The following is a 16697-nucleotide window of genomic DNA, read 5'->3' on the forward strand; positions in this document are numbered from 1 at the left end:
CGACTACAGTCGTCTTGCTTGGGCTTGGGCTTGGAGTATCTTTTGGCTGGACTATCGATAATTCGGATTGGCACGGCAAGCCTACCCATTCTTCATCATGGCTAACACAACAATGGGTATCAACATGTGCCCTCCGCCATTTTATGATGCCGCTATATTTCCTGACGATGGTGGATGTAAGTTAGCTGAACCTGAAATACAGGTCTCCTTTCTAACCAATGTAGTCATCGATGGTCGGCTCTGTAAACAGATAGGCAGTACTGTGTGCTGCCTACCTTGTCCCATGACGGACTGGGTTTACCCCGAACGATTCGAGACATTAACTTCAGTTGCAAACTGGGTGTCGCTCGCCAGCCAGATATGTTGTCTTTTCTTACTTTTATCATGGGCATGCCTCCCTGTTGAAAAAACCAACCGACATTACTTGAGCATATGCCTAACCATTGCTATTCTACTTATGAACGTGAGTGATACCAACACTTGCCTAGACGTCGACTACAGTGATTAACCCTTCAAAATATAGATGGGCTTCGTGGTTCCCCTCGTAGCACAGCCCGAGCAATGCTACAATGAGATTACACCGCACAGCATGCACACCAGCAAGGTCTGTGGTGCCTCTGGTACTTTCATTCTTCTAGGAGGCTGGGCAGGTGTCATGTGGGTGTTCCTCAGATCGGTGTCTCTCCACCTTCAGATTTGCTGGCAAGTCCTTGTTGGCAAGAACTTCATGATCTTTGCTCAAGCAGCAGGTTGGGGAGTTCCTATACTGGGAATTGTTTTGGCCCTTGTCTTCAGCGGTGTCTCGTTCCGTTTTGGCAAGACATGCCACATCAACCACGAGAACAGCTTGGCCGACTTTTGGATTCCACTTCTCCTCTTTGCTGGACTGACAGTCATCATCACATTTGCCACTTTTGGCTACTGTATCAAGGTCTATCTGGCATCCTTGTCTGATAATGGAGCATCCTCCGAGGGTTCCAGCCTGCCTACTTACACGCATAGCGTCAAGACCATGAGCCCACGACAAGTTTACCGCCGAGTTCGTCGTGTCATCGCCCACCAGTGGCGTGGAATCGCCATTGTACTGATCATTATTGCCGACGTCATCTTCTTTTCTGTGGTTTTCGTCTTCCAAGACAACGTTGTCCAGTCCGTTGCGGACGATCCTGACAAGGCAAATGACTGGGTTGGATGCCTTTATCTTACAAAGGGCAAGAAGGAAGAGTGTTATGACGAGGCATCCGGCCTAGTCATTAACGAGGCAACTGTGACAGCTGTGCTTCTTCTCTTGGCGGTATGTGTTCCCGTGAACAATGCATCAATCGAAGTAATTACTAACAATATGATAGTTCAACGGTATGTGGCTAGTCCTCTTCCTGGGGCGATTGTCTATGATCCACGGCTGGATCGACTTGATCAAACGACCCTTTGCCCGAAGCAAGAAGGAATTCGTGTCTGTCGATGCGCGTGTCGATGTCAAGAGCCAGCCACGCTCATACGAGATGCTTTCAAGAGATTCGAGCGCTGCAGTAACACCCATCTATCCAACGGCGAAGTCTCCAGAAGATGGACGAAGAACACCAGACTACTTCGGCAGCACAGCTCGTTATCATGCGCCTGCCAGATCCTTCTCAAGCCCTAGGCCACTGCCGGACCAGGACGCGAACTCACCCCCACTACCGATCTACAACAAAGAGATGAACCCTCTCGGTATGAACCGAACATAACAAGGGCTGATTACAGAAGCGAAAGACTCCAAAAGCAAAATATCCCAAAATGGATGATTAATTCATATTCAAACACATTTTTTTTTTAATAATCAAAAGACATTCGGAACAATGGCAGAATCGAAGCCTTCCCGGAACATGTACCAACAACGCACATTCGGCCAAGTCCTGGTATCGCGTGGTCAGTTATCACTCGCCGAGCGATTGAGACCAGCGGCCGAAAGCACAACCTCATCAAGAGATGGAAGACGGCGGCAACAGCCGCAACTGTATTTTCTTTGTTCGAACTTGAGATGTGAAAAAACCATCAGCACAACTGCAAGACGTTGGTGCTTGTACGATTCAACCTTGCAGTGCAGGGAGATGAGAGAAGAAAAAGGTTGGATGACGATGATCCGAGGCTCCATATATGGACGACACTGTCTTGGACACTATATTAGCGGACTGCGGGAACAGACGAGGATTAACGGAGCTACGGATCTAAGATGATTCCGCACATGCCGGTAGATCCAGGATCGAGGGCAATTGCAATTGCCAATGACTGTGAATACTAGTCGACCTGAATCATGCCCATGTGTTGCAACGCGCCGGAAGTTGCGGATTTAGGAAGCAAAGAAGCGATGGCAGAGGCCGAGAACGAATCATCGTGTTCGAATTCGGGGATTTCTCGAAACGCCAAGGATCGCCATGCGTCCAACATCTGACATCCCATCCGCCTGAATACTTTAACGTGCCGAATAGTGGCATCTTTATAGAATATCATAACAGTCAATTACTTAATCATAAGATATCAAGTTATAATATTATACACTACCAAGAAGAGATTTCTCTATGCAGCGTGCCGATTAACCAATGAATAAGCCCAAGCTCGGGCAATGACGAAATTGAGGTTTCTATCCAATGTCGTGTCGCGTGAGTTGACGGCCAGTCTCCATCAACCACGCTCTCTTAGTCACAACGCCATGCATTCTATTCCGGATGAGCCGGAAGATAAGACTACCTTGAAGACTTGGCAATCGGATTGATCGATATGTAATATGTTAATCATTACTTTGCAGTGCTATATGACTACGCGGTGAGTGAGCTCAACGCATAATAAATAGGCCCCGAGCAGCCGTCATAATGCTAGACTTTATCTTTATTTAACCTGACCTCTTCTACTGTGCTCCTTTTCACCACTAGGTTGTCTACAAATAACAGCAACTTGAGACATTGCAACTTAACTCTGACAAAGCATCTGGATTAAGTTCTGGATATATCAGAATCAATCAACTAGTTTTCCTAGCCGAAAAAGACACAACTGGATCTTCCAAATTATCAAACAACAAGGCTCGGCCAGAAACGTGACTTGAGGCTCAAGCCAAAAGCCAACTTGGTGGTAGCCATGTTTTCGGCCTTCCGGGACCGGCCCCGCTCTCCAACGTCGCCGGTGGACGACTCACACGATCGCTTACTGGGCGATTGGATAGATGTTGAGCAGAACATGAATGTTGAAGAAGAAGATGGACAAAAACAAGATGAATCAGACTATTCGAAAAGGACAAGGAAACCAGCGCGACACGTTCATTTTGCCGATGACGGGAAACTAAACACGAAGATCGATACACCAGCACAAACTAGCACACGAATACGAAGATGGAGTTGTCTACTTAGTCCGAGTAGCATCATACTTGTCGCTGCGACAATATTGTTCCTCGGAGTTGGCTATGTCTATCAATGGAATATCGAAACTGCGCTGCATCAAAGTTGGATTCCGGATGCTGCTAGCGAGCGCTTCAGCCACAACCCATTGCCTCCGTCATCAGAGCATCTTCAAATCACCAACTATACGCTACCACTACGAACGCAAGGTCGGGATATTGTTGACGCCAACGGCCGTCGTTTTAAGATGGCATCGGTGAACTGGTACGGCGCGAGTGATGAGTTCTTCGTTACCGGAGGATTGGATATCCAGCATCGCGACGAGATCGCCAAAACCATCAAGAAGCTCGGGTTCAACAGTGTTAGGCTACCTTATGCGGATGAGTTGGTTATTCAAAACCCAATTGTTGACGAGAAACACCTTCGCGCGAACCCTGATTTGGTAGGCTTGCGGGCTTTGGATATCTTCCACGCCATCGTCGGAACTCTTACCAAAGCCGGTATTGCAGTCATCGTTAACAATCACATCACCAGCGCAACATGGTGCTGCGGTGCCAACCCTTGTGATGCAGGCTGGTCCAATGATCACCTGGGTCCTATCTGTCGAGTAAGACAGACCGAGGAAGAATGGATCCAACATTGGGAGACGATTATGCTACCGCATATCAAGAACCCTCTTGTCATTGGCGTTGATCTGAGAAATGAGATCCGTGGACTTTGGGGAACTATGCCGTGGTCCAAATGGGCACCAGCTGCTGAAAGATGCGGCAACCGACTTCTTCAGATGAACAGAGACTGGCTTGTCATAGTCGAGGGTACTGAATCCTCCAACGATCTATCCAGCGTCTGCAAGCGTCCTATTCTGCTAGATGTCGCCCATCGGTTAGTGTACTCCGCACATGTATACGCGTGGTCCGGCTGGGGCAGCTGGGAGGGTCGATTCCTGCAGCGCGACTACAAGTCATTTGCAAAGACAATGCGACACAACTGGGCCTATATTCTTGAGAAGCAGATTGCTCCGGTATGGGTTGGTGAGATTGGTGCTCCTGTAGAGCCGTCAGTTGGCGATATAAATTACTGGCAGCATCTAACGCGGTTCCTGCAAGAGATGGATGCCGATTTCGGATACTGGGCCCTCAATGCGCGCAAGCCAAAAGGGAATGTCACCGAGAGGTACGGTCTTTTGCAGGATGACTGGAAGACGCCAGTGCTTGATTACCGGATGAAGGATATGCTGGAGCTCATGGCGGCTTGAGCATGTCGAATAATGTACTTGATGACCATGGATGAAATAGGAATGGATTTATGGTTTTGATTTGGAGGATATACCTTTATAGCGCAATTGACATTATATGGATATATCATTCAGGTTGATGTGGTATTTGGACGATGTTGTGTTGGCCTAACTGAGTTGAGCACTGCAGAAACATAATCGTGACTTGCTGCATGTTTCGCTGCTAATGTCTAGGGGCTAAGACACTGGAGATACTATTTGTGGTAAGACATACATGTTTGATTCTACAACAGTTGCCTTTATAGATAGTAGGTTATATCAAATGACAATCGAAATAGAGTTTACCTAGTCTAAATGATTTCCTGTCCCGCTGTCGGACCCTAAAACGGTAAACTGTAGATTTTAGAATTCACCTACCTTCTTACACATTCCCCATACCTCGTTTATGCGTCCCCGTTTATGTTAATCGTGACGATAGATTCAGTAACCGTTTTGTAGCGATTATTTGTTTACGCGAACCAAACGGGCTGCTTATCGATAACAATATACGTAAACAGGAAGGAACTGACGTGCCGTTGCACCGCACCCCGCGACGCTCAATTCAGCCGCTCACATTGGACCGGACCTTCCAAGAAGGCACCCGATAACTGAGATCCTCTCTTGCCTGCACTGTGGTAGCCTGGCCTGGCCGTGTTGTGTTGTACACTCACTCAGCTTCTGCATAAACAACATTCCGACACATCGGATTAGGTCAGATCAGATCAGATCATATCATCGGTATCACCCTCGGCTGCTGAGAACAAAAGAGTCGAAATAAGCGAGTCAGTTTATGTCATCTTTAGGCTGGCTCCCACATCATTTATTTCCTCACCCTACAGTCAAGGTCAACTTTTGCTGATGGCAAACCAACAACAACCCGGCAACCGCAAATTCCAGCCAATATCCGTCGGAAAATGCTATGCGCAAACCGCCACAGACAGGGTAAGTCTCTTGCGAACTTGGATTCCTGTGCGGGTGTCTCTTTTACTGATGCCGATTCCTTTGCGAATGAGTAGTTTGGCGATGGCGCCAAAGCTGCTGTCCGTGATCGCGAGCGGTTGAACATGGGCCTGCACCCTCAGAGCTCCGAAGTCCCCTTTGTTTGGCCTAGTAACGATTCGGACGACGAGAGACACAGCGGATCTATATACCGATTAATACCGTCCATGCAGAAGTTTAGAGGCAACCTGACTGCCCTCTCCCAAGTATACAATGTGTGACCATCTCTCCTCTGTTGTGTTTACGATACTAACTGCTAATTCCAGCTCTACTTCTCTGCATATCAAGGCCGAATATTCGTCTACAGACCCCGCGCCGCCCCGAGCCAAGCACTCTCGAGTCAACCTGATCTACAACTCAAACCTAAAGCGAGTAGTGTGGCCCGAGAGGTAGGAGGTGCACTCGATGAATCCAGGCCGCATACCGTGAATAATATGACAATCGGGTTCCTTGGCGATGAAGAAATAGTCCTTGCGTGCTACGATGATGGCGACGTGGTTGCATTTTACACCAAGGACCTTGCGAAACGGATCTTCACAGGCCACGGTACGACCGATACGTTGCACAAAAACCAAACAGCCCCGAAGGAGTTCTTTCATGAGAATGTTGGGATATCAGCTTGGGGTTTAGCTGTGCATCGAAGATCTCGTCTAATTGCTGTCAGCTCGAACCGTCACGAAGTGGTTGTCTTCGCCCTTGCCTTGACCCAGAACCCCCCGAATCGCAGGACAAGTGTATCCCGAACGACGCAGCTAGCTATTCAAACACGGACCCGAAATTGGCGAATTGTGATCCGATTGCCTTCAGCCGCGGACAATATCCCCAATGTCTGTTTCATAGACGATCGTCAGGGTAATGCGCAGCGCGTCGGTGCTGTTGATGTCAAGGGGAACGCATGGCTTGCAGCTATCTGGAAAGGGAACGTAGGCCCAGTAGAGGTCCGACCCATATCCGAGACTCTGATAAGGAGTGAAGAGTTCTATCCCGCTCCGTCTAGAGGATGGGGAATATTCGCCCTCAATGAAGGGGATTTCCTGAAAGTCAAAACCACGGAGGAGCTATTTGGTTTACCTTCAGATCAACTTGAAATTATTCCAGCGGGCAACGGGCAACCTTTGGTGAACATTAGAAATGCCCTCTCCAAGGTTCCTGACAACCCGCCACCTCTCACAGCCGTGCCAACCATCCCTGGCCCGGCTCTTTGGGAGCCGGGTTTATTCCAGCCCTGGTTTGCGATGCCGGATGGAACTGGATTATTAGGCAGCGATGGAAGCGACGTTGCAGGCGAGGATGAATTTGAAGACACCGAGGAAAGCGACGAGGAAGGCGATACGGACGAGGACTCTGAAGTTGATACGGAGGCTGCCACCGTCACGGTTACTGGCTGGAGCGCCATTAACCACGTTCAAGCCCATGCGCAGGGGCATGGCAATGGAAAGTCAGCCGCCAGTCTTCCCGATAACCTGTATGCGTGGGATGAGACGTTGAAACAAGACGACTTCAAAGGGCGGCAATATGGAAAGGAAGACAAGAACGAAGCTGCTTCTGGAGACATTACAAACCCCTTCAAACTTGACATGACATACTTTCCTCATAACAACACGGTATACCCAACGCTTCGGGACACCATCCCTATGATGAAATTCTTGGGGAATAGTAAATCCACTGAGCATAACCGACATCCCTTGACACCGCAGGCTCATCTGGCAGATCTTGGGAAGAAGCTGTTTCTTCTACGAACATACGAGAAAGACATCGAGCTGCGTTCATTCACCGGATCGACAAGTGAAAACTCACCATCAGAGATCGGAGTTGTTTGTCCCGATGTACTGACGTTTGGACGCTTTCGAAATGTCGGGCTGCGAGGGCACTTTCACGCGACAAGCAGGCTGAACATGATTGCTTTAGCCCCTGAGCTTTCTCTCATGGCCATTGGGTCACCTACTGGACGGGTTGTGATCATAACACTAACGCGAAAGCCTTGTCCTAACGAGCACCATGAAATTACCTGGGAGCACGGATTTCGAGTAGAGTGGGTGCTACCGACGGGATCTGATGAGGCCAAACATCGCAAAACCCTGCGACCTATGCACGGAATGGCCCTGGGTCCAGTCCAGACGGGCGACGATGTCGGAGGTAAGGTTGGAGGTGGAGGACCAGCAATGCCACGGCGATATCGGCTGATGCTGCACTACCGAAACCACGATATCTTGTCTTATGAGTTGACACGGGAGGAGCAAACGGGCAAGTTATGCATTTTCTGATCCCAGGCGTTTTGATTCGAACTCCCTTTGTTGCTTTCCCTTCCCAGGACTCTCCTGGTTCATCGATACCCGGCGGGTGCCTTCATTATGTTAGGCCGGAGTTTTGGCGTCATGGACAATTATCATGGCAGTTATTCTTTTAGGGTAGCTGAAGTTCTCAAATACCGTAAATGCACTGCGAATTGGAGAATGAGCGGAGCAGTTCGCAATCGCGCATCCGCCTCCCAGAGGAGCAGAAGACTCGATCCGTCAGCATAAGGGGCGAAATAATTTAGTCAATTTATGCCATTTATGACGGGCTCTTATCAGACTGTATTTCCGGCACCCAAGCTCAGGTTTCAAGTTTCCTACTATCTTGAGCATCGATCACTTAAGCGCCGTACGTAAGTAGTAGTAGGCCGTATGTCTATCGGGTGAACTAGGCTGGTTGGCCATGGTGAAGAATAAGAACCGGAGCGAAGGGTGGAGGTCAAATTGCCTCGGGAGCGGTGACAATTATGAATTTGTATTTACAGTTCTTAGTTCGTTGCTTCATCTCACCTTGAGTATGTATGCATCCGTATCTCGGGGTTCCGGGTCGGCGGGACGAGGCAGAGCCACCCCGCAATCCGTTCCGGGGAGAAGGACAAGACGCAGAAAGTCTTCTAGAAGAGGAGTGACGGTAGTAAAGATAGCTACGGCAGTAGGAAAAGGGCGTGTGGGAGCTGGCAGATTCTAGGACATGACCAAGTGCAATTTGTGTTGATTTGATGACAGGCTGACTCTTGATTGGTTAAGATGCTGCAAGGGCAGATAAGACGGAGAAAATCATGTCTGATCAAGTTGTAAAGAGTGAGTGTGATTGGATAGGTTAAAGTTAAAACCTGGGGATAGAAGCTGGACATTGAAGTCCTGCCAGTTTATGGGAGACGTCATGAAGAAGATGTGTCGATGAGGGAATCTTGTGAAGAGGAATGATCAGGTTCCGAAAATGAGGCTCACTGCTAATGGAAAGTGTCATGGATATTGATATTCTAGTGAACGGCCTCACCGAGATAATAGTACAAAACTGACTGGATCCGTGTTAAAGCCGAGGTTTGGACTCTGTAAAGTGCCGGCATCAAATTCGGAGCGGCCCCAAAATACGTCCGAATTAACGGTACGGAAGAGAGGATCCGCCTCCCGATGTGCCGGGATGCCCCGGAATACAAGGGAGTCGAGCCAAGCTTTCACACCCACGATGCAGATGCAGGGCAACTGCCAAGATTTATAAAGATGTAAGCTGAGTGTCGTGCCGTGTCACTGTAAGCGTTTCGACTTTGGGTTGCGATTGGGCTCTCAGGTACAGAATAAGAATTTAAATAAGAATTAAAATAAGAAAGGCATGGGGGTGGATTCGTTGCATGATGACTGCTGAGGTACTCCGTATACAGAAACACAGCTGGATATATTCACATTTAGCTTGATAACAATCAATCAATCATTGAAATGATGTTTCAAAAATAAATAACAAGGTACTTGTACGGATGTGCATGCCCGGCTAGCTGGGAAAGACTAGATATATATGATTGGTTGATGAATTATTATGTGTCCATGATTTTAGCAATCGACCCATGTTCTCATTAAACAACACTTTTACTCACACGAATTGAGGATACGTACCTTTTCTTTTTTAGTTTTAGTGGTTACGGCACTATACCGAGAATGCCACAGCCTCCCCCCACAAAAAACCAACGACAGCAATCATCTTGTTCTGATAAGAAACTAAATTAAAGTAAAAGCTCACATCAAAGAGCTGCACCTCACTTTAGACGGACGGCTCGTTTAGGACGGCTCCCGAGACTTGGGGGCCAATGACAGGCATCAAATTCTCTTATCTGGATGACGCCAGCGAGTGTGATTCACTACAGTGAAAATAAACAAGATGATGCGCACAAGACGGTGGCGTTCTTCTTCACGTGTGAGACAGGTCAGTCAATCAATAATAACAAGGTTAACTAGAGTTATTTTACTTTTGCTTCAGAATGAAACCCGTGTTCCTGGTGAGAGCTGAAGTGTGTAGGCCAAAATAGCCAAGAAGCCAAGCCGATGGTGGTGGTTGCAGCCTCTTGTGTTGATATCTCGCCAAGTCTGTTACTAAGATGATTTTGATATCTTACAGAGACGCATTATTTATGATAGAGACAGAGCTGAGAAGACAAAATCTATCGGCCCAGATCCTATGTTCAAAAGAGATTCATTGCATCCTTCGAGCTGAAGCTGGAGCTGGGCCTGAAGCCCAAATCAATCTGGTTCTGATCTGACAGTATGGCCAAGCACATGGCATGGCATGGAGTTTTAAGGTAGTAATGCAATCAAACGTCTTTACACATTGTCCGCCGTAATGGAATAATCTTTACAGCTTAGTCTCCCCCCCATCCCTGGTCTCTCGTTGGGTTTCCTCTCCGCATTTACGGACGACGATCAGTAACCCACGATTACAGTAGTTTCCGATCAAGATGCCCGTTTTATTCTTGTTGATCCACTCGTTTTTAACTATTTCGCTATAGTAAAACAATTTTCATCGTCATGATGGCGAGAAACCGGACATAGTGAACCGACAACGGCGAGGGTCTCGCATCAATCCAGGTAATATACATCATCAGAGCAGCTTTTTCAGCTTTCAATCACAGTAGTGAGTATACAAATTTCGGCGCCATGTCTATCTAGGTACATGATCCGAGTTGAGTTTTCTTATCCATGTCTGCCCAGTGACAAAGTTTGAGATTTATTGTTACCCTTGATTACAGAGCAGACACAGACACAACCCTGCTTTTCTGTTGCCCGATAATCTTTGATGCTCAAACAGCAAACAATCTGTCAAAGCACGACAAGGCCTTGTCTTGGGGACCAGAAAACCCCACGCTTTGTCTGTCTCCATGATATCGCGCGTCAATGGCGTGTGCCAAACGAAACCCCAGGTCTCCAGGGGGAAAGAAATCGCGTTTTAATTCCCGTCTTTTTTTCTTCGGAGGAGGATTTCCTCATTCTCTGCCCCCAGGTTCTCTTGATCCAATGAATTGGAATATTCAGGTTTTCATGCACACCCTTGTTTTGTGCTGATGCCCAAGAAGACAGCCAGCCCCCATTCATAGTAAGTTAGTTGGTTGTACGGGCATTACACCAGACATGAAGGATAATCTGTGTGACCTATTTTGTTTTTATTATTCTGTGAGTATATTTATATAAGAAATTGAGTGACCATTCATGCAGAATAAGCTTCCTCCTTTCTTCAGGCAATGCCTCAAAGCCTCAATCTTCTTCGTGAGGGCGTCTTCTACGAACGGACTCTGTCCGGCAAGACAAGACCAAAGACAGAGCAGGGGTGTTCTTCCGATCTGGGAATCCCAGGAACCAGCCGAGAACGGCGCTCAAAGAGGAGTCGACATAGTAGACGCTTTACTCAAAATGTATAAGCGTTGAAGAAGCTAGGGTCGGTACTGTACCTGCCGCTATCTTTATCTCTATCAACAACTCGGTACGTACCGATAAAGATATCAATTTTATGAGTCCATTTGGTTACTACGCGCTGTATCTAGCGGGAGTCAGATCAACTGCTGGCGGTATCACAGCGACTAAACAGGTGCTGTACAGCCCTGTGAAATGCTGGGTTGCCAGTACGTACCGTGCTATCTATGCGGCTTGCCCATGGATGCCATGCCATGACATGCCCTGTCTCTAGCTAATCTCTATCTCCCTCCCCCAGCCCAGCTGCTATCTATTGTCTCGAATCCAATGCATCGCGCCTCTATCTTGGGTACAAGCAAGATCTGCAGCAGATTGGACTGTCCCCCCCATCCCATCCCATGGCACACATTTTTTTCTTTTTGGCTCGTGGAGAATGGGCCTAGGATGTCTACCTTAGATACGGTTGATATAGTACCTTGAACAAATATATTAAAGTCTTTCCCCGTCTCAGATCCTTCCTCTCTCCCCTCGTCTCTATTCTCCATATTCAGTTCCGTTTTCTATTCCAACTAGGTTACTTCCATACCTTCCTAGAATTGGTGGAACTTTCCTTCCTCATCCGGTCTCTCTTATCACTCACTGGATTATACCTTCTTCGCCAGCCGAACCGAGAAGGACTACTTTAATCTCATCGACCCTCATCTTCTCGACATCTTTTACTATCAAACATCATCCGAATATACGAAACGAAGCCCGACGACACTTGATATACGATAACCCAACATGTCTTACGTTGTCCCCGGACCCCCAACGCCTTTCAATGGCACCAACGAGGAGCTTGGTGGTGATTCCAGTATGTTTTCACTTACAATAACAGCATCACGGCTTCGGGATGTCACTGCAAAGCAAATACTAACATGATTCTCCTCCAGCTACCGAAAACCTCAACCAATGGTACCAATCTGGTGACCAGGCCTTCATTCTCGTCTCAGCCTGTCTCGTCCTTCTCATGGTTCCCGGTATCGCCTTTCTCTACTCCGGTCTTGCTCGAAGAAAGTCGGCCCTTTCCATGCTCTGGGTCGTCATGATGTCCTTTTCCGTCATCGTCTTCCAGTGGTATTTCTGGGGTTTCTCTCTCGCCTTTTCCACAACTTCCAACAACCCTTTCATCGGCGATCTCAAGCACTTCGGTCTCAGACACGTTTGGGGTGCTCCTTCGGTCGGATCAGCTCTCATCCCAGCTCTTCTATACTCTTTCTACCAGATGATGTTCTGCGCTGTCACTGCTGCTCTTACCATTGGTGCTGTTGCTGAACGTGGCCGTGTCATTCCTAGCATGGTCTTCATCTTCTTCTGGGCTACTCTCGTTTACTGCCCTCTTGCCTACTGGGTCTGGAACCCCAATGGTTGGGGTTTCGTTAACGGTGTTCTCGACTACGCCGGTGGTGTTCCCGTCGAGATCGGCTCTGGTATGTCTGCTCTTGCCTACTCCTGGGTTCTTGGCCGCCGTAACGAGAAGATGATGATGAACTTCCGCCCTCACAACATCTCGTTGATCACCCTCGGTACCATCTTCCTCTGGTTTGGCTGGCTCGGCTTCAACGGTGGCTCTTCCTTCGGTGCCAACCTCCGTGCTGTTATGGCTTGCTGGAACTCTTGCCTCACTGCCATGTTCGCCGCCATGACCTGGTGCATTCTCGATTTCCGCCTGGCCCGCAAATGGTCCATGGTCGGCTGGTGCTCTGGTACCATTTCCGGTCTCGTTGCTGCCACTCCTGCCTCTGGTTTCATCGACCCCTGGGCCAGTATCATTCTCGGTGTTGTTGCTGGTGTCGCCTGTAACTTTGCCACCAAGAGTAAGTCAACTCATCAATACATATTTTGCCACAGCGACTAACCATATCTTACAGTCAAGTTCCTCATCCGAATTGACGACTCTCTCGATGTCTTCGCTGAGCACGGTGTTGGCGGTATCGTCGGTCTCATCTTCAACGCTTTCTTCGCTCGCGGCTCCATCATCGGCCTCGACGGTGTCAACACTGGTGTCATGGGTGGTTTCATGGATGGCAACTACGTTGTCATCGGCTGGCAAATCGCTGCTATTGTTGGTGCTTCTGCCTACGCCTTTGTCATGTCAGCCATCATTGCCAAGATCATTGACCTCATCCCTGGTCTTAAGCTCCGTGCTTCCGAGGAGGCCGAACTCCTTGGTATGGACGATGACCAGCATGGCGAGTTCTCCTACGATTACGTTGAGGTTCGCCGAGACTTCCTTGCCTGGAGTCCCCAGCGTGGTGAGCCCGCTGAGGATGGTGACGTCCTTGAGCCCACTCATGGTATCCATGAGCACCAGTCCATGATGAACCCCAGCGAGTCAGATGACGCCCGCAAGACTCCTTCTCTCAACACACCAGATGTTATTGCGCCCGACGCGGTCATCAACGAGAAGCATGCTTAAAGTTGCAATTTGCAACCTTGTCTTTGCGAGTCGGTTAGCCTTGTTTGTTTGATATAGAGAGTTTTATTTGTCACGGGAGCAACTTCTTTTTTTGTTTTTGATTATACTTTGGGATACTGGGAGTAGCAGGCAGTGGCGTTAAGGGTTGGTCTACTCGTCGACGTATATATGCCTTTATTGTTTTGAATACCCGGCGGTAGATGTGTATGGCTTGGGAAAAGCGACACAGGTCATTGGATACGTACATATAATCCTGCAATCTGATATTACAGATAGTCACTGAATCAGATCATTTCTTCATACTTTCATATCTCTTGAGTGCATTGTGAACATTACGATTGAAATGTATATCGCATGATGACTTGTTTCCTCTACCAGAAAACATAACATTAAATATCCTGGCGTGTCTCTATATCAATTCCGTGCTATGTTAAATCCCACGACAAGATAAATAAATGACAAGTCCATAACTCAATGGTACCGTGTCCATCTACAAACTCTAAATGATATCCTATATGCTTTCACTGTAAATGACACAATATGGTTTATGATGGTGGCACTCCATCAGCAACTTTACCATACGGCGGCGCCGGGTAATCCCCAAAGCAAGAGTAATCAAACTGCGCCTTTTCGACCATCTTGTCCTGAACCTCGAGGAACGTGTCAAGCTCGCACCAGCCGTCCTTTCGGTTGACATCGCACTCTGGGAAACTCTTACCCAGGGGTACAGTTCGCTGGTTGAGCACAAAGTGAATGTACTTGGTCTCCTTGCCTTCCTGGTAGCCATCCCTATCCGGCGAGACAGGCTGGGGTGCCTTGATGATCTCGATATCTAGACGGGCACCGAAGGGTGTAATCTTGGAGACGACAAATTCGTGGTCGCCAGGGTACTTATCGGTGGGAAGATCCTCGGCGAACTGGCGGAAACCGAAAGCTGTCAGAATAGAGATGATGTTGGTGTCGTGAGAAAAGTCAAAGTAGAGGCTTTGGTTCAGAGGGAATGTCTCTGTCATGCCATCCAGAGTGGTGTTGATCTGCGAGCCAGAGTAACCAAGGGTGTGGTTCTTGAGACGCGCAATAACCTCTTGCTGGTAGCCAAGACCGGTTGCTCTCTGTATCAATGGTTAGCAATGCCCATATGAGTGGAAGAGTGTACATACGCCGATAGGGCTCTGGAACCCGGCTCCGGAAGAAAATCCCAGATCAATTGAGTAGCCAAAGTGTTCCCACTCCTCATAAGTAAAGAGGTCACAGAATCTACTGAAGCCATATGCGACAGTCTCGTAAGGACACATATTCTGTGCAGCCCAAACGTCCGCTGCAGTCCAGGTGAAGCCTTCGGTCACGTTGTTGAATCGATCGGTCGCTATTTTATCTGTCAGGGTTTATCTCAGAGTTATAGTCTTCACTTGTGACATACCATCCTTCAAGTACTTCTCATACCATGCCGCCACAGGGGTCACATAGTCCGCCTTGTTTGCGTTAGGGCAATTGAGACTGCCGGCGAGTGAGTTGTTGAAACCAGGGGCTTCAATGATGACTTCAATGGTGGCATTGTTGGTCCTACTGGCGTCAGTATTCTGTGAGTTGTTTCGTGGAACATGACTTACCACTCGAGGCCGAAGAATCCAGCCATCCAATTCTCGGCAGACTTGAGCATACGATCTTGTGTCTATGAAGAGTTAGCTCATCGACACAATATAATTATATATAACACAACATACGGTGGTTCTGACAATAAGCTTGCTCTGGGGATTGTACAAGCTACCATACATGTAGCTGTGCAAGATACCTGTGGTCCAATGTTAACTGACATCCACGCTGCAATTCTGGAATCATCATCTCTTACCAGACTCAAAAAGCTCCTGGCGACCTCTCGGCACTAGGATCGCCTTACCAAGCTCATACTTCCAATCGTTGAGAAACTCTAAGGTTCCGGTGGTCTTGAGACTCGCTGAAGCATTCGCGAGACGTTCACCGAGGGTTGCAACATTTGCACCAGGGGTTGGGTAACGGGCGCCGTGACGAGACAGCATCTGGACTTGAACAATCTCTGCACCTGGAGGAATAGGATATTCATCAACACCGAAACCGGTGGAGGGAGAATAGGGACTTAGGTAACCCATCATCTGGAAGATGCTGCGGTTACCCTCTTTCATACCCTCTATGGGGATGGAAGTCTGTAGCGGATCATTAGGGACAAAAGTAGCCGTGGGCTCGAAGACATGAGTCTGGGCCATGAAAGCCGGCTTGCCAGTCTCCGTCACACCGGGCCATAGGTTCGGCGATGTCTGGAAATACTGGGGCACTCGGGGTGGGTCACCCGGACATGAGCCGGAGGCGGAACTAAAGGCCAAAGGAAGACTGAGGTAGAGGTTCATGGCCATGAGGATGACGACAAGGCCCGAGAGAATGATCACCATATTGCGGTAGGTTCGCGTTGGACCCCGGGGAGCAATTGGCTGGACGTAGGGTGCCGGATGACCCTCATCGTGTCCATCGCCTTCATCTTGATAAACTGGCTGGTATCCTGCAGAACCAGAACCAGCCTTTCCCTTGAGCAACCCTGAAGCTGCGGCCATAATGAGACGAAGCCGGGGCGTTTGTGATGGAAGTATTGAGCTGTAATGCGATGCGTGGTAATCGCTGTGCTTTGTCTCAACTAACGCCCTCTACGACCAGCATAGGTTACGAGTGATGTACCCCTTTGACACAGTGGAGGCAAGATACTGTAGGCTTGACTTGACTTGACAGTAGCAGGCCGACAGTGAAACAATGCTGAAATCCAGGCCCTGGAAATTAGAAGGAAAGGGCGAAAGGAGTGGAAGAAGAAAAAAGAATGGGTCCGAGATGCGTCAACTCTTGATGCGGCTCGGGATTGGAGTTTGATGCTGATTGATGATGCTTCT

At 48.4% G+C, this 16697-nt stretch overlaps 5 protein-coding genes across 5 annotated transcripts; 4 read left to right on the plus strand and 1 right to left on the minus strand.

The window, feature by feature from the left end:
* Positions 1–97: 97 nt before the first annotated feature.
* Positions 98–1727, plus strand: FSST1_003336 (uncharacterized protein; the record flags this gene model as incomplete). Its single annotated transcript, XM_083229410.1, has 4 exons — positions 98–176; positions 225–463; positions 524–1294; positions 1350–1727. The coding sequence occupies 4 exons, from the start codon at positions 98–100 to the stop codon at positions 1725–1727; spliced, it is 1467 nt and encodes a 488-aa protein (XP_083086766.1).
* A 1384-nt stretch (positions 1728–3111) lies between these two features.
* On the plus strand, positions 3112–4623 carry FSST1_003337 (glycoside hydrolase superfamily; the record flags this gene model as incomplete). The annotated part of the gene is made up of 1 exon (XM_083229411.1): positions 3112–4623. One exon carries the CDS (start codon positions 3112–3114, stop codon positions 4621–4623), a length of 1512 nt encoding a protein of 503 aa, XP_083086767.1.
* An 876-nt stretch (positions 4624–5499) lies between these two features.
* FSST1_003338 (uncharacterized protein) lies at positions 5500–7904 on the plus strand (the record flags this gene model as incomplete). The annotated part of the gene is made up of 3 exons (XM_083229412.1): positions 5500–5583; positions 5658–5855; positions 5907–7904. The coding sequence occupies 3 exons, from the start codon at positions 5500–5502 to the stop codon at positions 7902–7904; spliced, it is 2280 nt and encodes a 759-aa protein (XP_083086768.1).
* Positions 7905–12113: 4209 nt separating this feature from the next.
* Positions 12114–13788, plus strand: FSST1_003339 (ammonium transporter AmtB-like domain-containing protein; the record flags this gene model as incomplete). Its single annotated transcript, XM_083229414.1, has 3 exons — positions 12114–12183; positions 12263–13186; positions 13241–13788. The coding sequence occupies 3 exons, from the start codon at positions 12114–12116 to the stop codon at positions 13786–13788; spliced, it is 1542 nt and encodes a 513-aa protein (XP_083086769.1).
* A 545-nt stretch (positions 13789–14333) lies between these two features.
* On the minus strand, positions 14334–16370 carry FSST1_003340 (histidine phosphatase superfamily; the record flags this gene model as incomplete). Its single annotated transcript, XM_083229415.1, has 6 exons — positions 14334–14900; positions 14949–15154; positions 15209–15351; positions 15399–15460; positions 15513–15580; positions 15638–16370. 6 exons carry the CDS (start codon positions 16368–16370, stop codon positions 14334–14336), a joined length of 1779 nt encoding a protein of 592 aa, XP_083086770.1.
* Positions 16371–16697: the final 327 nt, after the last annotated feature.

The sequence above is a fragment of the Fusarium sambucinum genome, chromosome I, assembly GCF_050947815.1.
Source record: "Fusarium sambucinum isolate potato_lamoka chromosome I, whole genome shotgun sequence".
Classification (NCBI taxonomy): domain Eukaryota; kingdom Fungi; phylum Ascomycota; class Sordariomycetes; order Hypocreales; family Nectriaceae; genus Fusarium; species Fusarium sambucinum.